The 26056-nt window shown below is 49.8% G+C and overlaps 1 protein-coding gene across 1 annotated transcript in view; it reads right to left on the bottom strand.

The window, feature by feature from the left end:
* LOC116518661 (kelch-like protein 3) overlaps positions 1–26056 on the bottom strand; it is a 36532-nt gene that overhangs the window by 6098 nt on the left and 4378 nt on the right. The window contains exons 3-12 of the mRNA XM_032232176.1: positions 25670–25768; positions 24718–24816; positions 23965–24063; positions 21053–21151; positions 16045–16143; positions 14416–14514; positions 12788–12886; positions 11393–11491; positions 8580–8710; positions 302–374 (exon numbers count right to left, since the gene is read on the bottom strand). Of these exons, the coding sequence (XP_032088067.1) occupies positions 302–374; positions 8580–8710; positions 11393–11491; positions 12788–12886; positions 14416–14514; positions 16045–16143; positions 21053–21151; positions 23965–24063; positions 24718–24816; positions 25670–25768 (996 nt within the window). The remainder of the gene's footprint in view (positions 1–301; positions 375–8579; positions 8711–11392; positions 11492–12787; positions 12887–14415; positions 14515–16044; positions 16144–21052; positions 21152–23964; positions 24064–24717; positions 24817–25669; positions 25769–26056) is intronic.

The raw sequence follows: 26056 nt of genomic DNA on the forward strand, positions 1-26056 counted from the left end.
GCTTCTACTGGACTACTGTAAAATGGCTTCTACTGTACAGCGCAGTGGAGTAACAGCTTCAAAGTACTCCACAAGGGGGGGATCCCTCTGGTAATTATGTTTGGTCCGGACATTTTCCCCGCTAAAAATAAAAACATGGGTAACGCCGGGCTATTAGCTAGTTTACTATAATAGCAATCTATCAACTTAAGATTTCCAAACTACAGTTTACAAAATACAAAACTACTCCTGTGGGAACGGTTGTGTGTAAACCCTTTGAAATTGGGACAGCCGTAGTAAGAGGTCTCTTGAAACTCTTTACCTTCTTTTAAGCCAAGAGGTCTTGGTTTCAGCTTGGTGATCTGTCCTCTTTTCTGGCTGGTACTCATCATGAGCTGTCAAACAAAGAAAGTTGCATCAACAAGATCGAGGGAACTTCTTGAGTTGATGGCCTTTCATCTTTTAATACTTCTCCAGGATGGCGTGGCAGATAGGCTGAACTTAAGAACTGAAGTCCTGTCTCATAGGTCTCCCTTAGTTCAAGGTTCTCAGCCTTGGTCGCCTTCAACTTCCAGAGCTGAAGTCCACCATTGTCTTTAGGTGGCCAAAGTTGAGAACATTGGGCTAGAAGAAGGAACAACAAGGAAGACCCACTCCTCCTCCTCTGGAAGTTGGAAGTTGTGTGAAGACCTGAAGATGTGTGGGCTTCAACTCCGGAAGTTGAACGTCCACATATCTTTGGGTAGCCAAAGTTGAGAACATCGGACTAGAAGAAGGAAGGAACAACAAGGAAGGCCTACTACTACTCTTCTGGAAGTTGAAATCATGCAAAGACCTGAGAACGTGTGGACTTCAACTCTGGAAGTCCACCCAACTTCAGGGATGGACTTCTAGGATGGAGTAATGTTGAGGAGGTTAGGAAATATAAGAAAATTGGAGGAGGAAGAGGAGGAGGAGGAGGAGAGAGGAGAAGAAGAGAGGAGTAGAAGGAAGAGAGGAGGAGGAAGAGAAGAGAGAGGAGGAGGAGAGAGAAGGAGTAGAAGGAAGAGAGGAGGAGAAGAGAGGAGGAGTAGAAGGAGAAGAGGAGGAGAAGAAGAGAGGAGGAGAAGGAAGAGGAGAGAAGAGAGGAGGAGGGAGAAGGGGTAGAAGGAAGAGAGGAGGAGGAGTAGAAGGAAGAGAGGAGAAGGGGAAGAAGAGAGAAGGAGGAGAAGGAAGAGAAGAGGAGGAAGAGAGGCGGAGAGAGAAGGGAGGAGGAAGAGAGGAGGAGGAAGAGGAAAAAAGGAGAGAGGAGGAAGAGAGGAGGGGAGAGAAGGAGTAGAAGGAAGAGAGGAGGAGGAGAGAGTAGAAGGAAGAGAGGAGGAGGAGGAGGAGAAGAGAGGAGGAGGAGGAAGAGGAGAGAAGAGGAGGAGGAGAGAGTAGAAGGAAGAGAGGAGAAGGGGAAGAAGAGAGAAGGAGGAGAAGGAAGAGAAGAGGAGGAAGAGAGGCGGAGAGAGAAGGGAGGAGGAAGAGGAGGAAGAGAGGAGGAGGAAGAGGAAAAAAGGAGAGAGGAGGAAGAGAGGAGGGGAGAGAAGGAGTAGAAGGAAGAGAGGAGGAGGAGAGAGTAGAAGGAAGAGAGGAGGAGGAGGAGGAGAAGAGAGGAGGAGGAGGAAGAGGAGAGAAGAGGAGGAGGAGAGAGTAGAAGGAAGAGAGGAGAAGGGGAAGAAGAGAGAAGGAGGAGAAGGAAGAGGAGGAAGAGAGGCGGAGAGAGGAGAGAGAAGGGAGGAGGAAGAGGAGGAAGAGAGGAGGAGGAAGAGGAAAAAAGGAGAGAGGAGGAAGAGAGGAGGGAAGAGGAGGAGGAGGAAGAGAGGAGGAGAGAGGAAGAGGACTTCTAGGATGGAGTAATGTTGAGGGGGATCGGAAATATAAGGAAATCGGACAAGCTGCCCTCTGTAACTTATCATTTTATCGACGTATAAAATAAAAATAGAAAATTAAGGAAAAAGAAAGGGGGGAACAAAAATTCGAGGTACGAGGGAAGAAAGAAAAAGGGTTCGACTTCTGACTCTTTTTAGCACAGTGACAATATTACAACCTTTTTCTCCTTTTATTTTTGCATCCTGAACTCGGGAAAATTTGGGATTTGAGAGTTGGAAATGGGCGAGGAGGTGACATCCCTTCTGATCGTCAAAGACTCCGGCTGCCGGTTTTCTTACCTCTTGATGATACGGTAGCCCAGTTATAAAAAGTGTCGGGGGGAAAAAATATGTCACTCTACCCTGGACCCATCAGTCTGGGCCAGCGCAATGCCCAGGGAGCCTGGCAGAGTCGCCCCCTGCCCATCCACTCTCGGGGGCCGCTTCTCCAGAGTCTTCTGGTGCCTTCTGCCATCCCTTAAGGCCAAGAAGCTCAGCCCCCAGGGAAGGACGAGCTCTCAGCCTTTCTCGATACACAGCCATTATGATGTCACATCCGCGCCCTGAATCTGTGTGCAGAGAAAAGGCATTTGACAGGCTAGAGTGGAATCTGGATTTTCTTCTTTCTCTCTCTCCCTCCAGGGAGAGCCCTAGAAGATCCTGGCCATTCTTTGTAGATTTCTTGGCCATGATTTTGAATCAGTTGCTGCCGGGACCCCCCGGGGGGAAATGGAGACGCAAGGATTTTCAAGATAAATCCTTTCCGTTCTGTTCCGAAACTGGCTTCGGATATTAAAACGTTGAATGAAACGTGTTCGTGTTTTCTTTAACCTTGTTTATTTCCCTCGATGAAATGGACCTGAGACAGGGCCAGGGTTTAAAACCAAAACAGTTGTTTCAACTCCAGGCAGTCCTCAACGTACAACGGTCCTCAAAGTTACAACGGGCACTGGAGAAAGGGACCTCTTTTTTTCACAGTTATGACCTCTGCAGAAATCCCTGTGGTCACGCGATCAAAATTCAGATGCTTGGCAACGGGTTCATATTTACGACGGTTGTGGTGTCCTGGGTTAGTCACGGGATCCCCTTTTGCGACCTCCTGACAGGCAAACTCAATGGGGGAAGCCAGATTCACTTAACAACCAGGTGACTGACTTATCAACTGCAGGGATTCGCTTAACGACGGTGGTAAAAAAGTGGTAAAATGGGGGCAGAACTCACCTAACCAGTGTCTTGCTTAGCCACAGGGATTTGGGGCTCCATTTTTGGTCGTAAGTCGAGGACTAGCTGTAAAATGCAGAGGGATGGCGTCCGATTTTCACTTTTGTTAAAATGTCCCGGAATAACAAGGAAAGTTTGTTGGAGGGGCAAGGAATTAAATATTAAATGGGGGATAGATTTAATTCCAACAGGTAAAATGTGTTGCTGTAGCCAAACTTTTCATGCCAGTTTTTCTCAACTCGGGCAATTTTAAGGTGGATGGGCTTCAACTCCCAGAATTCCCCAGCCATCATGATTTCAGGCGGGTGGACTTCAACTCCCAGAATTCCCCAGCTTCCACTTTGCAAGACCAAATGAAACAACTGAGGCTGAAAAACAATCTCTGAGACTAAGGTTTCTTCCATGCTTTATTTTATTATTATTATTATTGCATTATCAGCCAGCAATAACAGAACAAAAAGTCATTTATTTCTTCCACAAAGGACTAGATCTTTAGCTGGAGGCGAGAGCAATCGGCTGCCATCTTCATGATGAGCCCTTCTACTCGTCTTTTTGACCTTAAAGACAAAAATTGAAGAATAAAAGAGACATTCGACCTTTAAATCATTTTCTCCATCCCCCGAGCTCCGTTTTCGCTGGAAGAGGGTTGCAGGAGGCTGTCGCAGCTGAAAACAGAGCTGGCGAGGGCCACGTGTGACTATCCCCGATCTCCATTTTCGCTGGAAGAGGGTTGCAGGAGGCCGTCGCAGCTGAAAGCAGAGCTGCCGAGGGCCATGTGCAACTCTCTCCGATCTCCATTTTTGCTGGCAGAGGCTTGCAGGAGGCTGTCGCAGCTGAAAACGGAGCTGCCGAGGGCCACGTGCGACTCTCCTGAACTCTGTTCTTGCTAGCAGAAGGTCGCAGGAGGCCATCGCAGCCGAAAACAGAGCTGGTGAGGGCCACGTGTGACTATCCCCGATCTCCGTTTTCGCTGGCAGAAGCTTGCAGGAGGCCATCGCAGCCGAAAACGGAGCTGGTGAGGGCCACTTGTGACTATCCCCGATCTCTCTCTTCGCTGGCAGAAAGTTGCAGGAGGCCATTGCAGCCTAAAAATGGAGCTGGCGGGGGCCCACATGAGACTCTCTTCAATCTCCGTTTTTGCTGGCAGAAGGCTGCAGGTGGCGGTTGCAGCCGCGAATGGAGCTGGTGAGGTGCCACGTGTGACTCTCCCAAGCTCCTTTTTTTGCTGGCAGAGGGTTTCAGCTGGCGGCCGCGGGTGAAAACGGAGCTCGCCAGGGCCATGTTGCAACTCTCTCCTGAGCTCCGTTGTCCCTGGCAGAGGGCTGCCGGAGGGCATCGCAGCTGAAAACGGAACTGGTGAGGGCCAGGTGTGATGGAGCCACCCACAACTTCTGGTGTCAAGCAGTTCCGTGGGTTAATTGTTCTCACTGTCAGGAAATGTCTTCCTTCCCTTCCTCCCCCCTCCCTCCCTCCCATCCCTTCCTCTGATCTCATGTCAGTATCCTTCCTGTCTGTCTGTCTGTCTGTCTGTCTGTCTGTCTGTCTGTCTATCTATCTATCTATCTATCTATCTATCTATCTATCTATCTATCTATCTATCTATCTATCTATCTATCTATCTATCTATCTATCTATCTATCTATCTATCTATCTATCTATCTATCTATCTATCTATCTATTATCTATCTATCTATCTATCTATCTATCTATCTATCTATCTATCATCTATCCATCCATCCATTTATCCATCCATCCATTTATCCATCCATCCATTTATCCATCCATCCATTTATCCATCTATCTATCTATCTCAGAATCCTAGTTGTGGATCAGTATCCACAACTTCTGGAGGCAAGCTGTCCATCCATCCATCCATCCATCCATCCATCCATCTTATTCTTTTCTCTTCTTTTCTTATCCTATCTATCTATCATCTCAGAATGATAGGGTTGGAAGGGACCTTGGAGGTCTTCTAGTCCAACCCACAGCTCAAGCAGGAGCCCCTTTGACCATTTCCATCCATCCATCCATCCATCCATCCATCCATCCATGTATCTTATTCTTTTCTTTTCTTATTCTATCTCTCTCTCTCTCTATCTATCTATCTATCTATCTATCTATCTATCTATCTATCTATCTATCATCTCAGAATGATAGGGTTGGAAGGGACCTTGGAGGTCTTCTAGTCCAACCCCCTGCTCAAGCAGGGGACCCTGGACCATTTCCATCCATCCATCCATCCATCCATCCATCCATTCATCTATCCACCCATCCATCAGAATAAAGCTGGGAGGGATCTTGGAGGTCTTCTAGTCCAACCCTCTGCTGAGCCCCTCTACAATTCCAGACACATGGCTGCCTAGTTTTCTTAAAAACCTCCAGTGAGGAAGCTCCCACAACTTCTGGTGGCAAGCAGTTCCGCGGGTGAATTGTCCTCGCTCTTAGGAAGTTTCTCCTTAATTCCAGGTTGCTTCCCTCCTTGTCCTGCCTTGGAGGAGAATTCATCAGGAACAATCTTGGCCTTCCCCTCAGTTCAAAGCAAAGCAATTTCTGTCCATTTTTGCCCCCGAGCTAAATTATTTCAAAGAATTATTTTAAAAAAACAACAACTGGTTGGCATTTTTATTTTGTTTGAACTTTACCTGGCGCCGGACTCTGGGAAGCGGTTATCTCTGGCTTCTCTTCGGTTTGGACTTGTACTGTGGATGAAATGGAAAAGAAAGAAAGAAGGAAGGAAGGAAGGAAAGAAAGAAAGAAAGAAAGAAAGAAAGAAAGAAAGAAAGAAAGAAAAGCATTTGGAAAAAGAATTAGGAGAAAAACTACGAAGAAACTGCAAATAAATGGCTGTCCTAGGCAGAAATAATGCACAGTTTTTAAGTTGGCAAAGGATTTTTTTTAAAGTTCCATTGATGCTTCAAAAAATGCATCTGCTAATTTCTTGGCTCATTCCCTCTGTAGGAATTAAACTGAAGAGCTTTGGAGGAAGGGGCAGGGACAGAAGGAGGGAAGGAAGGAAGGAAGAAAAGAAAGAAAGGGAAGGAAAGAAGGAAGAGGAAAAGGAGAAGGAGGAGGAAGGAAGGAGGGATGGAAGGAAGGGGTGAGGAGAAGGAGAACAGAGAAGAAGAGTGGAAAGAGAAGGAAAGATGGAGGGAGGGAGGGATGGAAAGAAGAAAGGAAGGAAGGGGTGAGGAGAAGAGGAATGAGAAGGAAAAAAGGCAGGGAAAAGGAGAAGGAAGGAAGGAGAAAAGGTGAAGGAGAAGGAAGGAAAGAAAGGAGAAGGAAAGAGTGAAGGAGAAGGAAGGAAGGAAGGAAGGAAGGAAGGAAGGAAGGAAGGAAGGAAGGAAGGAAGGAAGGAAAAGGGAGGAAGGAAGGGTTGAGGAGAAGAGGAATGAGAAGGAAAAAAGGCAGGGAAAAGGGGAAGGAGAAGGAAAGAAGGAAAGAAAGGAGAAGGAAAGGATGAAGGAGAAGGGAAGGAAAGGAGGGAAAGAAAAGGAAGGAAGGCAAAGGAAGGAGAGGAGAAGGAATAAAGGAGAAGGAAAGGGAAAGGAAAGAAGGAAGAGGAAAGGAAGAAAGGTATGGATAAGAAAAACAAAGCAAAGGAAAGATAGAATTGGAAACAGAGAGGGAGAAGATGGATGGATGGATAGACGGATGGATGGAAGGAAGGAAGGGGAGGAGGAGGAAGATTAGGTTACAACTAGTTGTATCCTCTCAGGCTCCTTACCTAGGGTGAAATTCAGGAGAAAAGTCTGTGTCATTGGCTCTCGAGTGGTAGGAGAAACGGTGGTTGAACTCAGCTGCGGCTGATCCTTCTCTGTTGACCGAGAGACACGGATGGAAATCGGTTGAAGGCTCTATTTTGGGGGGACCCCGAATCCACCCCTTGTCACCCCCCCCAAGAGCCCCTCAGGAGAGCTTTAAAGAAGAACTCCTGTAGGAAAATGGGGCCCTCCCCGGAGTTTAAGGCGAAGTAGTGGGGGAGAAATGTGGTTAAAGATTAGCAGAGTTGGAAGGGACCTTGTAGGTCATCTAGTCCAGCCCCCTGCCCAAGCAGGAGACCCTACTACACCATGTGGTGTCTTTGACGCGCCGCGAGTGCCAACGCCCGTAAGGGACTTGCGTTGACTTCTATCAGGAGGAAAAGAAGGATTTAAAACTGGGATCAGAGTGGATCTAGAGCGGAGGGTGGGGCTCCAAAAAAATCGAGGTGAGATTCAACTTGGATTGAACACCCAAGAAGCCGACGAAAGTTATTCTGACTTTTATTTTGTTTTTATTCCAGGATTTTGTTACTGTCGGAAGTTCAGGCCCGCCCACCCCCTCACCATAGAAAAAAATGAAATATCCTGGGAAATATTGAAAAAGGCAGAATATTATATTATATTTTCCTGGATCAGAAATGGAGAAGCATGTTTTTAAAACAGGCTCACGCTTAATAGCCCCCACCTTGGTCAATGGGCCATTAAAAGGCCTCAAACAGTCTACTCTACATTACAAAGACCTCCCCCCTTCAGTTCCAGGGTGATGGGATTAAGGCACGAGAGTATTAGCCCTTCTCACCACAGGGCACCTGGGAAGCAGAAATGCTCAACCAAGCTTGGGACTCAAAAGACACTCCACCTACAAAGCTAGCTAAGACCCCACTTGCCCCCTGGGAGCCTGACAACCAATCAGAATACATTTCTTACACAGGGACAGGAAACAGAGAGGTGGGGCCGAACAGATTTAAAAAACCAGCAAGTCCATTCTTTCTCTCTCTTTTCTTCTTCACCCAACATCTGGAAGCATGGGATCCCCCTTTTCTGTTCAGGACTCAAGCCACATGGTCCTGTCCACCATTAAACCATCTTTCCAAGCAGCCTCCATGTCTCCAGTGTATTTCCCCACACTTGGAGCTGAAGCCAGAATGATACTTCTTTCAATTCTTTCTTCCTTCCTTCCTTCCTTCCTTCCTTCCTTCCTTCCTTCCTTCCTTCCTTCCTTCCTTCCTTCCCCCCTCACTCCTTCTTTCTATTCCTTCCCTCCTTCCTTCCTTCTTTTCTTCTCTCTCTCTCCTTCCTTTTCCCCTCACTCCTTCTTCATTCCTTCCTTCCTTTCTTCCCTTCTTTCCTTCCTTCCCTCCTTGGCAGTATTGCAGGCTGATTCTGCCCACTGCCAGCAGTTCGATCCTGTCTGGCTCAAGGTCGACTCGTCCTTCCGTCCTTCCGAGATGGGTCAAACGAGGACCCAGATTTTGGGGGGGCAAGAGGCTGACTCCGTACACCGCTTGGAGAGGGCTGTAAAAGCACTATGAAGCGGTATATCAGTCTAAGGACTCCTGCTATGGTTAATCAGGATGACCATTTACAGGTATTTCACTGTAAGCTTTTGAAGGCACCTACGTGCTTAGGCCAAACGAATTTGGCAGAAGGGGTCAGCCTCATCTAAGAAAAAGAAAGGGCTCATCTCATCTTCCCACCCAGGCTTCCTTCAAGGAGGCCACAAAACCTTCGACTGAACATTTCTGGTTCCATCTTTACCTCCTTTGACAGTCTCGGTGGTCTCTTCCGGTTGAGGATATGGAGTCTCCGGTTGGGGGAAAGTTGTTTCCGGGCTGACTGGCACCTGGGGGGTAGGCCCTGAAGAGAAGAGGGCAAGTCAGAATTGGGAAGCTAGGAGTTGACCTCTCAAAGATAGTCGTCAATCATCTTGGGAGACTCCCATCTCCATAGCTAGACCCAACAGATAACGACAGAAGACACCAAGGTATGGTGACCTCGGCTTCCCCAAAAAGCAGGAAGGAGATTCCTGGTCCCGACAAAACACCCCTTTTATTCAACGAATGTGAATTCCTCTCGTTGACACTGGGAAACAGTCTTTCAAAGGAGTATTTATGACCACAGACCTTATCTAGCTTGGAAAGCGGCCACGTCAATATTTCCCAAATGTGCAAGGAAAAGACTTGGGCGCAGAGTCTCTGAGATTCACGGACAGATCTTCACACTCCTGAAACTAATCTAACGGCGGGAACGAACTAATTGTTCCCTGCAAAAATCCCCCTCTCCTTTCACTCGGCATTATATTTCCCTGGATCAGAAATGGAGAAACATGTTTTTAAAACAGGCTCACGCTTAATAGCCCCCACCTTGGTCAATGGGCCATTAAAAGGCCTCAAACAGTCTACTCTACATTACAAAGACCTCCCCACTTTCAGTTCCAGGGTGATGGGATTAAGGCACGAGAGTATTAGCCCTTCTCACCACAGGGCACCTGGGAAGAAGCAAGGCTCAACCAAGCTTGGGACTCAAAGGACACGCCACCTACAAAGCTAGCTAAGACCCCACTTGCCCCCTGGGAGCCTGACAACCAATCAGAATACATTTCTTACACAGGGACAGGAAACAGAGATGTGGGGCCGAACAGATTAAAAAAACCAGCAAGTCCCTTCTTTCTCTCTCTTTTCTTCTTCACCCAACATCTGGAAGCATGGGATCCCCCTTTTCTGTTCAGGACTCAAGCCACATGGTCCTGTCCACCATTAAAACCATCTTTCCAAGCAGCCTCCGCGCCTCCAGTGTATTTCCCCACACTTGGAGCTGAAGCCAGAATGATACTTCTTTCAATTCTTTCTTTCTTTCTTTCTTTCTTTCTTTCTTTCTTTCTTTCTTTCTTTCTTTCTTATTTCCTCAAGCCATGTGATCCTGTCCACTATTAAAACCATCTTTCCAAGCAGCCTCCATGTCTCCAGTGTCTTTTTCCCCACTTGAAGCCAGAAGGACATTTCTTTTAATTCTTTCTTTCTTCCTTCCTTTCTTCCTTCCTTTCTTCCTTCCTTTCTTCCTTCCTTTCTTCCTTCCTTCCTTCTTCCTTCCTTCCTTCCTACCTTTCTTTTTGTCTGTCTGTCTGTCTTTCTTTCTTTCCTTCCTTCCTTCCATCCTCCCTCCCTTCCATCCATCCTCCCTTCCCCTCCTTCCTTCCTTCCTTCCTTCCATCCATCCATCCATTAAGAGCCGCGGTGGTGCAGTGGTTAGAGTGCAGTCCTGCAAGCTTCTTCTGCTGACTGCCAGCTGCCTGAAATTTGGCAGTTTGAATCTCACCAGCTCAAGGTTGACTCAGCCTTCCGGCTTTCCCAGGTGGGTCAAATGAGGACCCGGATTGTTTGGGGGGGTGGGGGGGACGGACAAAAGGCTGACTCTGTAAACCGCTTAGAAAGGGCTGTAAAAGCACTGTGAAGTGTTATATAAGTCTTAAGTGCTATTCCTACCTTCTTTCTTTGCTTCTCTCCTTCCTGCCTTCCTTCCTTCCTTCCTTCCCCCCTCACTCCTTCTTTCTATTCCTTCCTTCTCTCCTTCCTTCCTTCTTTTCTTCTCTCTCTCTCCTTCCTTTTCCCCTCACTCCTTCTTCCTTCCTTCCTTCCTTCCTTCCTTCCTTCCTTCCTTCCTTCCTTCCTTCCCTCCTTGGTGTTAGAATGCAGTATTGCAGGCTGATTCTGCCCACTGCCAGCAGTTCGATCCTGTCTGGCTCAAGGTCGACTCGGCCTTCCGTCCTTCCCAGGTGGGTCAAATGAGGACCCGGATTGTTTGGGGGGGGGGGGCAAAAGGCTGACTCTGTAAACTGCTTAGAGAGGGCTGTAAAAGCACTGTGAAGTGTTATATAAGTCTTAAGTGCTATTCCTTCCTTCTCTCTTTGCTTCTCTCCTTCCTTCCTTCCTTCCTTCCTTCCTTCCTTCCCCCCTCACTCCTTCTTTCTATTCCTTCCTTCTCTCCTTCCTTCCTTCTTTCCTTCTCTCTCTCTCCTTCCTTCCTTCCTTTCCCCTCACTCCTTCTTCATTCCTTCCTTCCTTCCTTTCTTCCCTTCCTTCCTTCCTTCCTTCCTTTCTTCCCTCCCTTCCTTCCTTCCCTCCTTGGTGTTACAGTGGTTAGAATGCAGTATTGAAGGCTGATTCTGCCCACTGCCAGCAGTTCGATCCTGTCTGGCTCAAGGTCGACTCGGCCTTCCGTCCTTCCGAGGTGGGTCAAACGAGGACCCAGATTTTTTGGGGGGCAAGAGGCTGACTCTGTACACCGCTTAGAGAGGGCTGTAAAAGCACTATGAAGCGGTATATAAGTCTAAGGACTCCTGCTATGGTTATTCAGGATGACCAATTTACAGGTATTTCACTGTAAGCTTTTGAAGGCACCTACGTGCTTAGGCCAAACAAATTTGGCAGAAGGGGTCAGCCTCATCTAAGAAAAAGAAAGGGCTCATCTCATCTTCCCATCCAGGCTTCCTTCAAGGAGGCCACAAAACCTTCGACTGAACATTTTTGGTTCCATCTTTACCTCCTTTGACAGTCTCGGTGGTCTCTTCCGGTTGAGGATATGGAGTCTCCGGTTGGGGGAAAGTTGTTTCCGGGCTGACTGGCACCTGGGGGGTAGGCCCTGAAGAGAAGAGGGCAAGTCAGAATTGGGAGGCTAGGAGTTGACCTCTCAAAGATAGTCGTCAATCATCTTGGGAGGCTCCCGTCTCCTTAGGCTAGACCCAACAGATAACGACAGAAGACACCAAGGTATGGTGACCTCGGCTTCCCCAAAAAGCAGGAAGGAGATTCCTGGTCCCGACAAAACACCCCTTTATTCAATGAATGTGAATTCCTCTCATTCTTTCAATTCTTCCTTTCTTCCTTCCTTTCTTCCTTCCTTTCTTCCTTCCTTTCTTCCTTCCTTTCTTCCTTCCTTGCTTCCTACCTTTCTTTCTTTCTTTCTTTCTTTCCTTCCTTCCATCCTCCCTCCCTTCCATCCATCCTCCCTTCCCCTCCTTCCTTCCTTCCTTCCTTCCATCCATCCATCCATTAAGAGCCTCAGTGGTGCGGTGGTGCAGTGGTTAGAGTGCAATCCTGCAAGCTACTTCTGCTGACTGCCAGCTGCCTGAAATTTGGCAGTTTGAATCTCACCAGCTCAAGGTTGACTCAGCCTTCCGTCCTTCCCAGGTGGGTCAAATGAGGACCCGGATTGTTTGGGGGTGGGGTGGGGGGCAAAAGGCTGACTCTGTAAACCACTTAGAGAGGGCTGTAAAAGCACTGTGAAGTGTTATATAAGTCTTAAGTGCTATTCCTTCCTTCTCTCTTTGCTTCTCTCCTTCCTTCCTTCCTTCCTTCCTTTCCCCCTCACTCCTTCTTTCTATTTCTTCCTTCTCTCCTTCCTTCCTTCTTTCCTTCTCTCTCTCTCCTTCCTTCCTTCCTTTCTCCCTCACTCCTTCTTCATTCCTTCCTTCCTTTCTTCCCTTCCTTCCTTCCTTCCTTCCTTCTTTCCTTCCCTCCTTGGTGTTACAGTGGTTAGAATGCAGTATTGCAGGCTGATTCTGCCCACTGCCAGCAGTTCGATCCTGTCTGGCTCAAGGTCGACTCGGCCTTCCGTCCTTCTGAGGTGGGTCAAACGAGGACCCAGATTTTGGGGGGCAAGAGGCTGACTCCGTACACCGCTTAGAGAGGGCTGTAAAAGCACTATGAAGCGGTATATATCAGTCTAAGGACTCCTGCTATGGTTATTCAGGATGACCAATTTACAGGTATTTCACTGTAAGCTTTTGAAGGCACCTACGTGCTTAGGCCAAACGAATTTGGCAGAAGGGGTCAGCCTCATCTAAGAAAAAGAAAGGGCTCATCTCATCTTCCCACCCAGGCTTCCTTCAAGGAGGCCACAAAACCTTCGACTGAACATTTCTGGTTCCATCTTTACCTCCTTTGACAGTCTCGGTGGTCTCTTCCGGTTGAGGATATGGAGTCTCCGGTTGGGGGAAAGTTGTTTCCGGGCTGACTGGCACCTGGGGGGTAGGCCCTGAAGAGAAGAGGGCAAGTCAGAATTGGGAGGCTAGGAGTTGACCTCTGAAAGATAGTCGTCAATCATCTTGGGAGGCTCCCATCTCCATAGCTAGACCCAACAGATAACGACAGAAGACACCAAGGTATGGTGACCTCGGCTTCCCCAAAAAGCAGGAAGGAGATTCCTGGACCCGATAAAACCTCCTTTTATTCAACGAATGTGAAATCCTCTCGTTCACACTGGCAAACAGCCATACTGCGCATGGGCGAGAATTATGTAATTATGTATTGTTTTATGTCTCACTGTTTGTATTCCCCTCCCTATGAATTGTAAGCTGCCCTGAGTCCCCCCAGGGAAAAGGGCGGCCTATAAATAAATTTTCCATTCCATTCCATTCCTGTCCACCATTAAAACCATCTTTCCAAGCAGCCTCCGCGCCTCCAGTGTCTTTTTCCCCACTTGGAGCTGAACCCAGAAGGACATTTCTTTCAATTCTTTCTTTCTTCCTTCCTTTCTTCCTTCCTTTCTTCCTTCCTTTCTTCCTTCCTTCCTTCCTTGCTTCCTACCTTTCTTTCTTTCTTTCTTTCTTTCCTTCCTTCCATCCTCCCTCCCTTCCATCCATCCTCCCTTCCCCTCCTTCCTTCCTTCCTTCCTTCCATCCATCCATCCATTAAGAGCCGCAGTGGTGCAGTGGTTAGAGTGCAATCCTGCAAGCTACTTCTGCTGACTGCCAGCTGCCTGAAATTTGGCAGTTTGAATCTCACCAGCTCAAGGTTGACTCAGCCTTCCGTCCTTCCCAGGTGGGTCAAATGAGGACCCGGATTGTTTGGGGGTGGGGTGGGGGGCAAAAGGCTGACTCTGTAAACCACTTAGAGGGGGCTGTAAAAGCACTGTGAAGTGTTATATAAGTCTTAAGTGCTATTCCTTCCTTCTCTCTTTGCTTCTCTCCTTCCTTCCTTCCTTCCTTTCCCCCTCACTCCTTCTTTCTATTTCTTCCTTCTCTCCTTCCTTCCTTCTTTCCTTCTCTCTCTCTCCTTCCTTCCTTCCTTTTTCCCTCACTCCTTCTTCATTCCTTCCTTCCTTTCTTCCCTTCCTTCCTTCCTTCCTTCCTTCTTTCCTTCCCTCCTTGGTGTTACAGTGGTTAGAATGCAGTATTGCAGGCTGATTCTGCCCACTGCCAGCAGTTCGATCCTGTCTGGCTCAAGGTCGACTCGGCCTTCCGTCCTTCTGAGGTGGGTCAAACGAGGACCCAGATTTTGGGGGGCAAGAGGCTGACTCCGTACACCGCTTAGAGAGGGCTGTAAAAGCACTATGAAGCGGTATATATCAGTCTAAGGACTCCTGCTATGGTTATTCAGGATGACCAATTTACAGGTATTTCACTGTAAGCTTTTGAAGGCACCTACGTGCTTAGGCCAAACGAATTTGGCAGAAGGGGTCAGCCTCATCTAAGAAAAAGAAAGGGCTCATCTCATCTTCCCACCCAGGCTTCCTTCAAGGAGGCCACAAAACCTTCGACTGAACATTTCTGGTTCCATCTTTACCTCCTTTGACAGTCTCGGTGGTCTCTTCCGGTTGAGGATATGGAGTCTCCGGTTGGGGGAAAGTTGTTTCCGGGCTGACTGGCACCTGGGGGGTAGGCCCTGAAGAGAAGAGGGCAAGTCAGAATTGGGAGGCTAGGAGTTGACCTCTGAAAGATAGTCGTCAATCATCTTGGGAGGCTCCCATCTCCATAGCTAGACCCAACAGATAACGACAGAAGACACCAAGGTATGGTGACCTCGGCTTCCCCAAAAAGCAGGAAGGAGATTCCTGGACCCGATAAAACCTCCTTTTATTCAACGAATGTGAATTCCTCTCGTTCACACTGGCAAACAGCCATACTGCGCATGGGCGAGAATTATGTAATTATGTATTGTTTTATGTCTCACTGTTTGTATTCCCCTCCCTATGAATTGTAAGCTGCCCTGAGTCCCCCCAGGGAAAAGGGCGGCCTATAAATAAATTTTCCATTCCATTCCATTCCTGTCCACCATTAAAACCATCTTTCCAAGCAGCCTCCGCGCCTCCAGTGTCTTTTTCCCCACTTGGAGCTGAACCCAGAAGGACATTTCTTTCAATTCTTTCTTTCTTCCTTCCTTTCTTCCTTCCTTTCTTCCTTCCTTTCTTCCTTCCTTCCTTCCTTCCTTGCTTCCTACCTTTCTTTCTTTCTTTCTTTCCTTCCTTCCTTCCATCCTCCCTCCCTTCCATCCATCCTCCCTTCCCCTCCTTCCTTCCTTCCTTCCTTCCATCCATCCATCCATTAAGAGCCGCAGTGGTGCAGTGGTTAGAGTGCAATCCTGCAAGCTACTTCTGCTGACTGCCAGCTGCCTGAAATTTGGCAGTTTGAATCTCACCAGCTCAAGGTTGACTCAGCCTTCCGTCCTTCCCAGGTGGGTCAAATGAGGACCCGGATTGTTTGGGGGTGGGGTGGGGGGCAAAAGGCTGACTCTGTAAACCACTTAGAGGGGGCTGTAAAAGCACTGTGAAGTGTTATATAAGTCTTAAGTGCTATTCCTTCCTTCTCTCTTTGCTTCTCTCCTTCCTTCCTTCCTTCCTTTCCCCCTCACTCCTTCTTTCTATTTCTTCCTTCTCTCCTTCCTTCCTTCTTTCCTTCTCTCTCTCTCCTTCCTTCCTTCCTTTTTCCCTCACTCCTTCTTCATTCCTTCCTTCCTTTCTTCCCTTCCTTCCTTCCTTCCTTCCTTCTTTCCTTCCCTCCTTGGTGTTACAGTGGTTAGAATGCAGTATTGCAGGCTGATTCTGCCCACTGCCAGCAGTTCGATCCTGTCTGGCTCAAGGTCGACTCGGCCTTCCGTCCTTCTGAGGTGGGTCAAACGAGGACCCAGATTTTGGGGGGCAAGAGGCTGACTCCGTACACCGCTTAGAGAGGGCTGTAAAAACACTATGAAGCGGTATATAAGTCTAAGGACTCCTGCTATGGTTAATCAGGATGACCATTTACAGGTATTTCACTGTAAGCTTTTGAAGGCACCTACGTGCTTAGGCCAAACGAATTTGGCAGAAGGGGTCAGCCTCATCTAAGAAAAAGAAAGGGCTCATCTCATCTTCCCACCCAGGCTTCCTTCAAGGAGGCCACAAAACCTTCGACTGAACATTTCTGGTTCCATCTTTACCTCCTTTGACAGTCTCGGTGGTCTCTTCCGGTTGAGGATATGGAGTCTCCGGTTGGGGGAAAGTTGTTTCCGGGCTGACTGGCACCTGGGGGGTAGGCCCTGAAGAGAAGAGGGCAAGTCAGAATTGGGAAGCTAGGAGTTGACCTCTGAAAGATAGTCTTCAATCATCTTGGGAGGCTCCCGTCTCCTTAGGCTAGACCCAACAGATAACGACAGAAGACACCAAGGTATGGTGACCTCGGCTTCCCCAAAAAGCAGGAAGGAGATTCCTGGTCCCGACAAAACACCCCTTTATTCAATGAATGTGGATTCCTCTCGTTCACACTGGCAAACAGCCATACTGCACATGGGCGAGAAACATGGCTGCCGAGTTCGCCGCTCTGAGTCCGTACTGAAAGAAAGCCCGTGGAGAGGAGGAATTTGCGCTCTGGAGCTGAGCCGAGGGAGGCTGGGGTGGTGTGAACTTCTTGCGGTCCTGGAGCTGGCAGTGGACCGGCAAATTTTTACTCCTCCGAGCTGCCAGCTCCGAAAGATGCCGGCACTGTTGATGCCGCTGACGCCGCCCAACGCCGCGGCCCAGCTGGTCTGAGAAGCCCGACCTCCCCCTTCGTGTTTGCTGCCCGACTGCCGCGAACCCCGCAGGGTTCGGTCTTATCCCCCCTACTATTCAACATCTACATGAAACCGCTGGGCGAGATCATTCGGAGGCACGGGATAAGATACCATCAATACGCGGACGATACCCAGTTGTATCTGTCCGCCCCGTGCCAACTCAATGAAGCGGTGGACGTGATGAACCGGGGCCTTGAAGCCGTTAGGGACTGGATGAGGGCTAACAAACTGGTACTCAACCCGGATAAGACCGAGTGGCTGTTGTGTTTCCCTCCCAATAATTTGGCAAGTGTTCCATCACTCAGGCTGGGGGGTAAAACACTATACCCCTCAGACAGGGTTCGCAACTTGGGAGTCCTCCTGGACCCACAGCTGACCTTTGATCACCACCTGTCGGCTGTGACCAGGGGGGCATTTGCCCAGGTTCGCCTGGGGCACCAGTTGCGACCCTACCTGAACCGGGAGGCTCTCACAACAGTCACTCGTGCCCTCGTGACCTCAAGGCTGGAATACTGCAACGTGCTCTACATGGGGCTGCCCTTGAAGAGCATCCGGCGACTTCAGCTAGTCCAGAATGCGGCCGCGCGAGCGATTGTGGGTGCACCTCGGTTCGCCCACATAACACCTATCCTCCGCAAGCTGCGCTGGCTACCTGTCGATCTCCGGGTGCGCTTCAAGGTGCTACTTACCACCTACAAAGCCCTTCATGGTAGTGGATCTGGGTACTTGAGAGACCGCCTCCTGCCAATCACCTCCTCGCGACCAATTAGATCACACAGATTAGGCCTCCTCCAAATCCCATCTGCCAGTCAGTGTCGACTGGCGAGTAAGCAGAGGAGAGCCTTCTCGGTAGTAGCTCCGACCCTTTGGATCGATCTCCCCGTGGAGATCCGTACCCTCACCACCCTCCAGACCTTCCGCACAGCCCTTAAGACCTGGCTATCCCGTCAGGCCTGGGGTTAGATTGTAATCCGTGCCCACCCGAATGATGAATGTTGTGTTTTATTTTTAATTAGGAGGAGGAGATGCCTAGAGCACCGTTGGAGGTCCGATAAGTCCGCATCGAACCGAGCAATGGTAACCACCTGCACCAGGGAATATACTAGGGCACTTAGGGCAGCTAAAAGATCACATATAGCCTCCCTGGTTGCGTCCGCAGAGTCCCGGCCAGCCGCCCTGTTTAGGATAACCCGCTCCCTGTTGAACAAAAGGGAGGCGGGGGAACCCTTGCAGGGCAGAGCTGAAGAATATGCCCAATTCTTAGCGGACAAAATTGCTCGGTTTCGGACGGACTTGGACTCCACATCTGCAGTTCCAGCCGAGACTCAGGGGGACCAAGTACAACAGCTCTGGGTTGAGTTTCAAGAGGTTACCCCCGGGGATGTGGACAAGGCCATGAGAGCTGTGAGTTCCTCCACCTGTGCTTTGGATCCGTGTCCCTCATGGCTGGTTTCTAACTGCAGTGAGGTGACACGAGGCTGGATCCAGGCGGTTGTAACCGCCTCCCTTCGGGAGGGGAACTTCCCCGCCGCACTGAAGGCGGCGGTGGTGAGACCCCTCCTGAAGAAGCCATCCCTAGATCCAGCTGTCCTTAATAACTACCGCCCGGTCTCCAACCTCCCCTTTTTGGGGAAGGTTGTTGAGAAGGTGGTGGCCTTCCAGCTCCAACGGTCCTTGGAGGAAGCAGACTATCTAGACCCCTTCCAGTCAGGCTTCAGACCCGGTTACAGCACTGAAACCGCCTTGGTCGCATTGATGGATGATCTCTGGAGAGCCAGAGATGAAGGACATCCCTCCATCCTGGTCCTCCTTGACCTCTCAGCGGCTTTCGATACCATCGACCATGGTATCCTTCTGCGAAGACTGCGGGAGGTGGGAGTGGGAGGCACCGTGTTACGGTGGTTCTCCTCCTACCTCTCGGACAGGTCGCAGTCGGTGTTAGTGGGAGGGCAGAGATCGTCCCCAAGGCCCCTAAAATATGGGGTGCCGCAGGGTTCGGTCTTATCCCCCCTACTATTTAACATTTACATGAAACCGCTGGGAGAGATCATCCGTAGGCACGGGATTAGATACCATCAATATGCGGACGATACTCAATTGTATCTGTCCGCCCCGTGCCAAATCAATGAAGCGGTTGACGTAATGGACCGGGGGCTCGAAGCCGTCATGGACTGGATGAGGATTAACAAGCTTGTGCTCAACCCAGAAAAGACCGAGTGGCTGTTGTGTTTTCCTCCCAAAAATTCGGCCATTAATCCAACACTCAGGCTGGGGGGTCAAATTCTACACCCCTCAGAGAGGGTTCGCAACTTGGGAGTCCTCCTGGATCCACAGCTGTCATTCGACCATCATATAGCGGCTGTGACCAGGGGGGCATTCGCCCAGGTACGCCTGGTGCGCCAGTTGCGACCCTACCTGAACCGGGAGGCGCTCACAACTGTCACTCGGGCCCTCGTGATTTCTAGGCTGGAATACTGCAATGTGCTCTACATGGGGCTGCCCTTGAAGAGCATCCGGCGACTTCAGCTAGTACAAAACGCAGCCGCGCGAGTGATCGCGGGTGCACCTCGATTCACCCGCATTACACCTATCCTCCGCGAGCTGCGTTGGCTACCTGTCGATCTCCGGATGCGCTTCAAGGTGCTATTGACCACCCATAAAGCCCTACATGGCAGTGGATCTGGATACTTGAGAGACCGCCTTCTGCCAATTACCTCCCTACGGCCTATAAGATCTCATAGGTTAGGCCTCCTCCGCATCCCATCGGCCAGCCAATGCCGGCTGGCAACCACAAGGAGGAGGGCCTTCTCAGTAGCGGCCCCGACCCTTTGGAACGAGCTCCCCGTAGAGATCCGCACCCTCTCCACCGTCCAGGCCTTCCGCATAGCCTTGAAGAACTGGCTCGCCCGTCAGGCCTGGGGATAAGGACCATTGCCCCGCCCGAATGTTGTATGCATGTTGAGTATTATTTTATTATGTGTTGTTGTTTTAGTATTGTATTGTTTTGTATTCCCCTCTCCCTGGTTTCTGTGAGCCGCCCTGAGTCCCCTCAGGGAAAAGGGCGGCCTACAAATAAAATCAATTCAATTCAATTCAATTATGTATTGTTTTATGTCTCACTGTTTGTATTCCCCTCCCCATGAATTGTAAGCCGCCCTGAGTCCCCCCAGGGAAAAGGGCGGCCTATAAATAAATTTTCCATTCCATTCCATTCCTGTCCACCATTAAAACCATCTTTCCAAGCAGCCTCCGCGCCTCCAGTGTCTTTTTCCCCACTTGGAGCTGAACCCAGAAGGACATTTCTTTCAATTCTTTCTTTCTTTCTTCCTTCCTTCCTCTCTTCCTTCCTTTCTTCCTTCCTTTCTTCCTTCCTTTCTTCCTTCCTTGCTTCCTACCTTTCTTTCTTTCTTTCTTTCTTTCCTTCCTTCCTTCCATCCTCCCTCCCTTCCATCCATCCTCCCTTCCCCTCCTTCCTTCCTTCCTTCCATCCATCCATCCATTAAGAGCCGCGGTGGTGCAGTGGTTAGAATGCCATCGTGCAAGCTACTTCTGCTGACTGCCAGCTGCCTGAAATTTGGCAGTTTGAATCTCACCAGCTCAAGGTTGACTCAGCCTTCCGTCCTTCCGAGGTGGGTCATATGAGGACCCGGATTGTTTGGGGGTGGGGGGGCAAAAGACTGACTCTGTAAACCGCTTAGAGAGGGCTGTAAAAGCACTGTGAAGTGTTATATAAATCTTAAGTGCTATTCCTTCCTTCTCTCTTTGCTTCTCTCCTTCCTTCCTTCCTTCCTTCCTTCCTTCCCCCCTCACTCCTTCTTTCTATTCCTTCCTTCTCTCCTTCCTTCCTTCTTTCCTTCTCTCTCTCTCCTTCCTTCCTTCCTTTCCCCTCACTCCTTCTTCATTCCTTCCTTCCTTCCTTTCTTCCCTTCCTTCCTTCCTTCCTTCCTTCCTTCCTTCCTTCCTTCTTTCCTTCCCTCCTTGGTGTTACAGTGGTTAGAATGCAGTATTGCAGGCTGATTCTGCCCACTGCCAGCAGTTCGATCCTGTCTGGCTCAAGGTCGACTCGGCCTTCCGTCCTTCTGAGATGGGTCAAACGAGGACCCAGATTTTTGGGGGGGGCAAGAGGCTGACTCCGTACACCGCTTAGAGAGGGCTGTAAAAACACTATGAAGCGGTATATAAGTCTAAGGACTCCTGCTATGGTTAATCAGGATGACCATTTACAGGTATTTCACTGTAAGCTTTTGAAGGCACCTACGTGCTTAGGCCAAACGAATTTGGCAGAAGGGGTCAGCCTCATCTAAGAAAAAGAAAGGGCTCATCTCATCTTCCCACCCAGGCTTCCTTCAAGGAGGCCACAAAACCTTCGACTGAACATTTCTGGTTCCATCTTTACCTCCTTTGACAGTCTCGGTGGTCTCTTCCGGTTGAGGATATGGAGTCTCCGGTTGGGGGAAAGTTGTTTCCGGGCTGACTGGCACCTGGGGGGTAGGCCCTGAAGAGAAGAGGGCAAGTCAGAATTGGGAAGCTAGGAGTTGACCTCTGAAAGATAGTCTTCAATCATCTTGGGAGGCTCCCGTCTCCTTAGGCTAGACCCAACAGATAACGACAGAAGACACCAAGGTATGGTGACCTCGGCTTCCCCAAAAAGCAGGAAGGAGATTCCTGGTCCCGACAAAACACCCCTTTATTCAATGAATGTGGATTCCTCTCGTTCACACTGGCAAACAGCCATACTGCACATGGGCGAGAAACATGGCTGCCGAGTTCGCCGCTCTGAGTCCGTACTGAAAGAAAGCCCGTGGAGAGGAGGAATTTGCGCTCTGGAGCTGAGCCGAGGGAGGCTGGGGTGGTGTGAACTTCTTGCGGTCCTGGAGCTGGCAGTGGACCGGCAAATTTTTACTCCTCCGAGCTGCCAGCTCCGAAAGATGCCGGCACTGTTGATGCCGCTGACGCCGCCCAACGCCGCGGCCCAGCTGGTCTGAGAAGCCCGACCTCCCCCTTCGTGTTTGCTGCCCGACTGCCGCGAACCCCACAGGGTTCGGTCTTATCCCCCCTACTATTCAACATCTACATGAAACCGCTGGGCGAGATCATTCGGAGGCACGGGATAAGATACCATCAATACGCGGACGATACCCAGTTGTATCTGTCCGCCCCGTGCCAACTCAATGAAGCGGTGGACGTGATGAACCGGGGCCTTGAAGCCGTTAGGGACTGGATGAGGGCTAACAAACTGGTACTCAACCCGGATAAGACCGAGTGGCTGTTGTGTTTCCCTCCCAATAATTTGGCAAGTGTTCCATCACTCAGGCTGGGGGGTAAAACACTATACCCCTCAGACAGGGTTCGCAACTTGGGAGTCCTCCTGGACCCACAGCTGACCTTTGATCACCACCTGTCGGCTGTGACCAGGGGGGCATTTGCCCAGGTTCGCCTGGGGCACCAGTTGCGACCCTACCTGAACCGGGAGGCTCTCACAACAGTCACTCGTGCCCTCGTGACCTCAAGGCTGGAATACTGCAACGTGCTCTACATGGGGCTGCCCTTGAAGAGCATCCGGCGACTTCAGCTAGTCCAGAATGCGGCCGCGCGAGCGATTGTGGGTGCACCTCGGTTCGCCCACATAACACCTATCCTCCGCAAGCTGCGCTGGCTACCTGTCGATCTCCGGGTGCGCTTCAAGGTGCTACTTACCACCTACAAAGCCCTTCATGGTAGTGGATCTGGGTACTTGAGAGACCGCCTCCTGCCAATCACCTCCTCGCGACCAATTAGATCACACAGATTAGGCCTCCTCCAAATCCCATCTGCCAGTCAGTGTCGACTGGCGAGTAAGCAGAGGAGAGCCTTCTCGGTAGTAGCTCCGACCCTTTGGATCGATCTCCCCGTGGAGATCCGTACCCTCACCACCCTCCAGACCTTCCGCACAGCCCTTAAGACCTGGCTATCCCGTCAGGCCTGGGGTTAGATTGTAATCCGTGCCCACCCGAATGATGAATGTTGTGTTTTATTTTTAATTATGTATTGTTTTATGTCTCACTGTTTGTATTCCCCTCCCCATGAATTGTAAGCCGCCCTGAGTCCCCCCAGGGAAAAGGGCGGCCTATAAATAAATTTTCCATTCCATTCCATTCCTGTCCACCATTAAAACCATCTTTCCAAGCAGCCTCCGCGCCTCCAGTGTCTTTTTCCCCACTTGGAGCTGAACCCAGAAGGACATTTCTTTCAATTCTTTCTTTCTTTCTTCCTTCCTTCCTCTCTTCCTTCCTTTCTTCCTTCCTTTCTTCCTTCCTTTCTTCCTTCCTTGCTTCCTACCTTTCTTTCTTTCTTTCTTTCTTTCCTTCCTTCCTTCCATCCTCCCTCCCTTCCATCCATCCTCCCTTCCCCTCCTTCCTTCCTTCCTTCCATCCATCCATCCATTAAGAGCCGCGGTGGTGCAGTGGTTAGAATGCCATCGTGCAAGCTACTTCTGCTGACTGCCAGCTGCCTGAAATTTGGCAGTTTGAATCTCACCAGCTCAAGGTTGACTCAGCCTTCCGTCCTTCCGAGGTGGGTCATATGAGGACCCGGATTGTTTGGGGGTGGGGGGGCAAAAGACTGACTCTGTAAACCGCTTAGAGAGGGCTGTAAAAGCACTGTGAAGTGTTATATAAATCTTAAGTGCTATTCCTTCCTTCTCTCTTTGCTTCTCTCCTTCCTTCCTTCCTTCCTTCCTTCCCCCCTCACTCCTTCTTTCTATTCCTTCCTTCTCTCCTTCCTTCCTTCTTTCCTTCTCTCTCTCTCCTTCCTTCCTTCCTTTCCCCTCACTCCTTCTTCATTCCTTCCTTCCTTCCTTTCTTCCCTTCCTTCCTTCCTTCCTTCCTTCCTTCCTTCTTTCCTTCCCTCCTTGGTGTTACAGTGGTTAGAATGCAGTATTGCAGGCTGATTCTGCCCACTGCCAGCAGTTCGATCCTGTCTGGCTCAAGGTCGACTCGGCCTTCCGTCCTTCTGAGATGGGTCAAACGAGGACCCAGATTTTTGGGGGGGGCAAGAGGCTGACTCCGTACACCGCTTAGAGAGGGCTGTAAAAACACTATGAAGCGGTATATAAGTCTAAGGACTCCTGCTATGGTTAATCAGGATGACCAATTTACAGGTATTTCACTGTAAGCTTTTGAAGGCACCTACGTGCTTAGGCCAAACGAATTTGGCAGAAGGGGTCAGCCTCATCTAAGAAAAAGAAAGGGCTCATCTCATCTTCCCATCCAGGCTTCCTTCAAGGAGGCCACAAAACCTTCGACTGAACATTTCTGGTTCCATCTTTACCTCCTTTGACAGTCTCGGTGGTCTCTTCCGGTTGAGGATATGGAGTCTCCGGTTGGGGGAAAGTTGTTTCCGGGCTGACTGGCACCTGGGGGGTGGGCCCTGAAGAGAAGAGGGCAAGTCAGAATTGGGAAGCTAGGAGTTGACCTCTGAAAGATAGTCTTCAATCATCTTGGGAGGCTCCCATCTCCATAGCTAGACCCAACAGATAACGACAGAAGACACCAAGGTATGGTGACCTCGGCTTCCCCAAAAAGCAGGAAGGTTGAGGGGAACCTATCACAGGCGTGTCACGCATCTGAAGTTTAAACGAGCTTTACAAAGATGCCCGCATGGTCCAGGTCTCCCTCTTAGGCAAAGGGGAGAAAGGGGGGAATGGTTTGATGAAGATGCAGACGGCGAAGGAGGAGAAGTAAAAGAAGAGGATTAGAAAGAGGAAAGAGGAGAGGTGGAAGAGGAAGGCAAAGGAGAAAGGCAGAAGGAGGAGTAGAGTAGAGTAGAATAGAATGAGGAGGAGAAGGAAGGAGAAGGAGATGAAAGAGGAGATGGAGACGGAGACGGGGGGAGGAGGAGAAGAAAAAGAAGGAAGAGGAGGAGAAGGAGGGGAAAAGAGAAGGAGAGGGAGAAGGAAGAGGAGGAGGAGGAGAAAGATAAGGAAAAAGGGAAGAAACAGAAGAAATAGAAGAAGAATTATTATCCTCTAAGCAATGGAACCCAGAGTAGATTAGAATAGAACATTTCTGGTTCCATCTTTACCTCCTTTGACAGTCTCGGTGGTCTCTTCCGGTTGAGGATATGGAGTCTCCGGTTGGGGGAAAGTTGTTTCCGGGCTGACTGGCACCTGGGGGGTGGGCCCTGAAGAGAAGAGGGCAAGTCAGAATTGGGAGGCTAGGAGTTGACCTCTGAAAGATAGTCGTCAATCATCTTGGGAGGCTCCCATCTCCATAGCTACAGATAACGACAGAAGACACCAAGGTATGGTGACCTCGGCTTCCCCAAAAAGCAGGAAGGAGATTCCTGGTCCCGACAAAAAAACCCTTTTATTCAACGAATGTGAATTCCTCTCGTTCACACTGGCAAACAGTCTTTCAAAGGAGTATTTATGACCACAGACCTTATCTAGCTTGGAAAGCGGCCACGTCAATATTTCCCAAATGTGCAAGGAAAGACTTGGGCACAGAGTCTCTGAGATTCACGGACAGATCTTCACACTCCTGAAACTAATCTAACGGCGGGAACGAACGAATTGTTCCCTGCAAAAATCCCCCTCCCCTTTCACTCGGCAAGGAGTCTCAGAGAGTCATATGCCAATGAAGCGAACTAATGTTCTCCTGCAAACTCCACTCCCCTTCTGCTCCTCTTTTATTCCCTCTGGGAGGGGCCATTCTTCGTCCTCCTGAGGCCTTCCTCCCAAGTCCACCCCTGTTCTTTAGCTGTTTGTCTGGCCACTCTGCGCATGCGCACACTGGGAACAGGCTCCAGCTGTTCTTCTGCCTCACTGCTGTCTAGCTCCCTCTCTGCCTCCGACACAGAGCCCTCGTCCGAGCCTTCCCCGGCCTCCAGGACTGGCCCATGCTCCTCCCTAACCTCGTCACTGTCCGGCTCTGCTGGCGGGCCGCAAAACAAGGATGCTACCGGTATCCAACGGAAGGCTGTATCTACGCCCGGCGTTTTCCATCAAGTCAACTTCCAAAATTTCCATCGTTACCTCCTTCGAAGCTTCCGGTTGTCTCTTCCGGTTGAGGGTATGGGGTCTTTGGGGCAGGGGTAGCTGTCTCGGGTGTCACTGGTACCTGGGGGGTAGATCCTGAAGAGAGGATCACTTTGTTTAAAGTTAGCTCAGCAACAAGAAGCTAAGATCAATGTAGAGACGTTATTAATTTCTTTATTTCTTTTTTCTCAATAGATTTTAGACTGTGTTTGTTAAAAATCTATACCGTGTACGGGTTCTGGGAAGTCGGGGGGGTGGTGGGAGGGGGAGGGGGGTTGGGGGAGAGGGTGGAGGGAGGGAGGGGTATACATTAGGCTAGACACGATGTGTTAGTTCTCAATGCAATGTGACTTCACATGTATACTGTTTTTCTCTAATTTCTCT

The sequence above is a fragment of the Thamnophis elegans genome, chromosome 15 (assembly GCF_009769535.1).
Source record: "Thamnophis elegans isolate rThaEle1 chromosome 15, rThaEle1.pri, whole genome shotgun sequence".
Taxonomy (NCBI): Eukaryota; Metazoa; Chordata; class Lepidosauria; order Squamata; family Colubridae; genus Thamnophis; species Thamnophis elegans.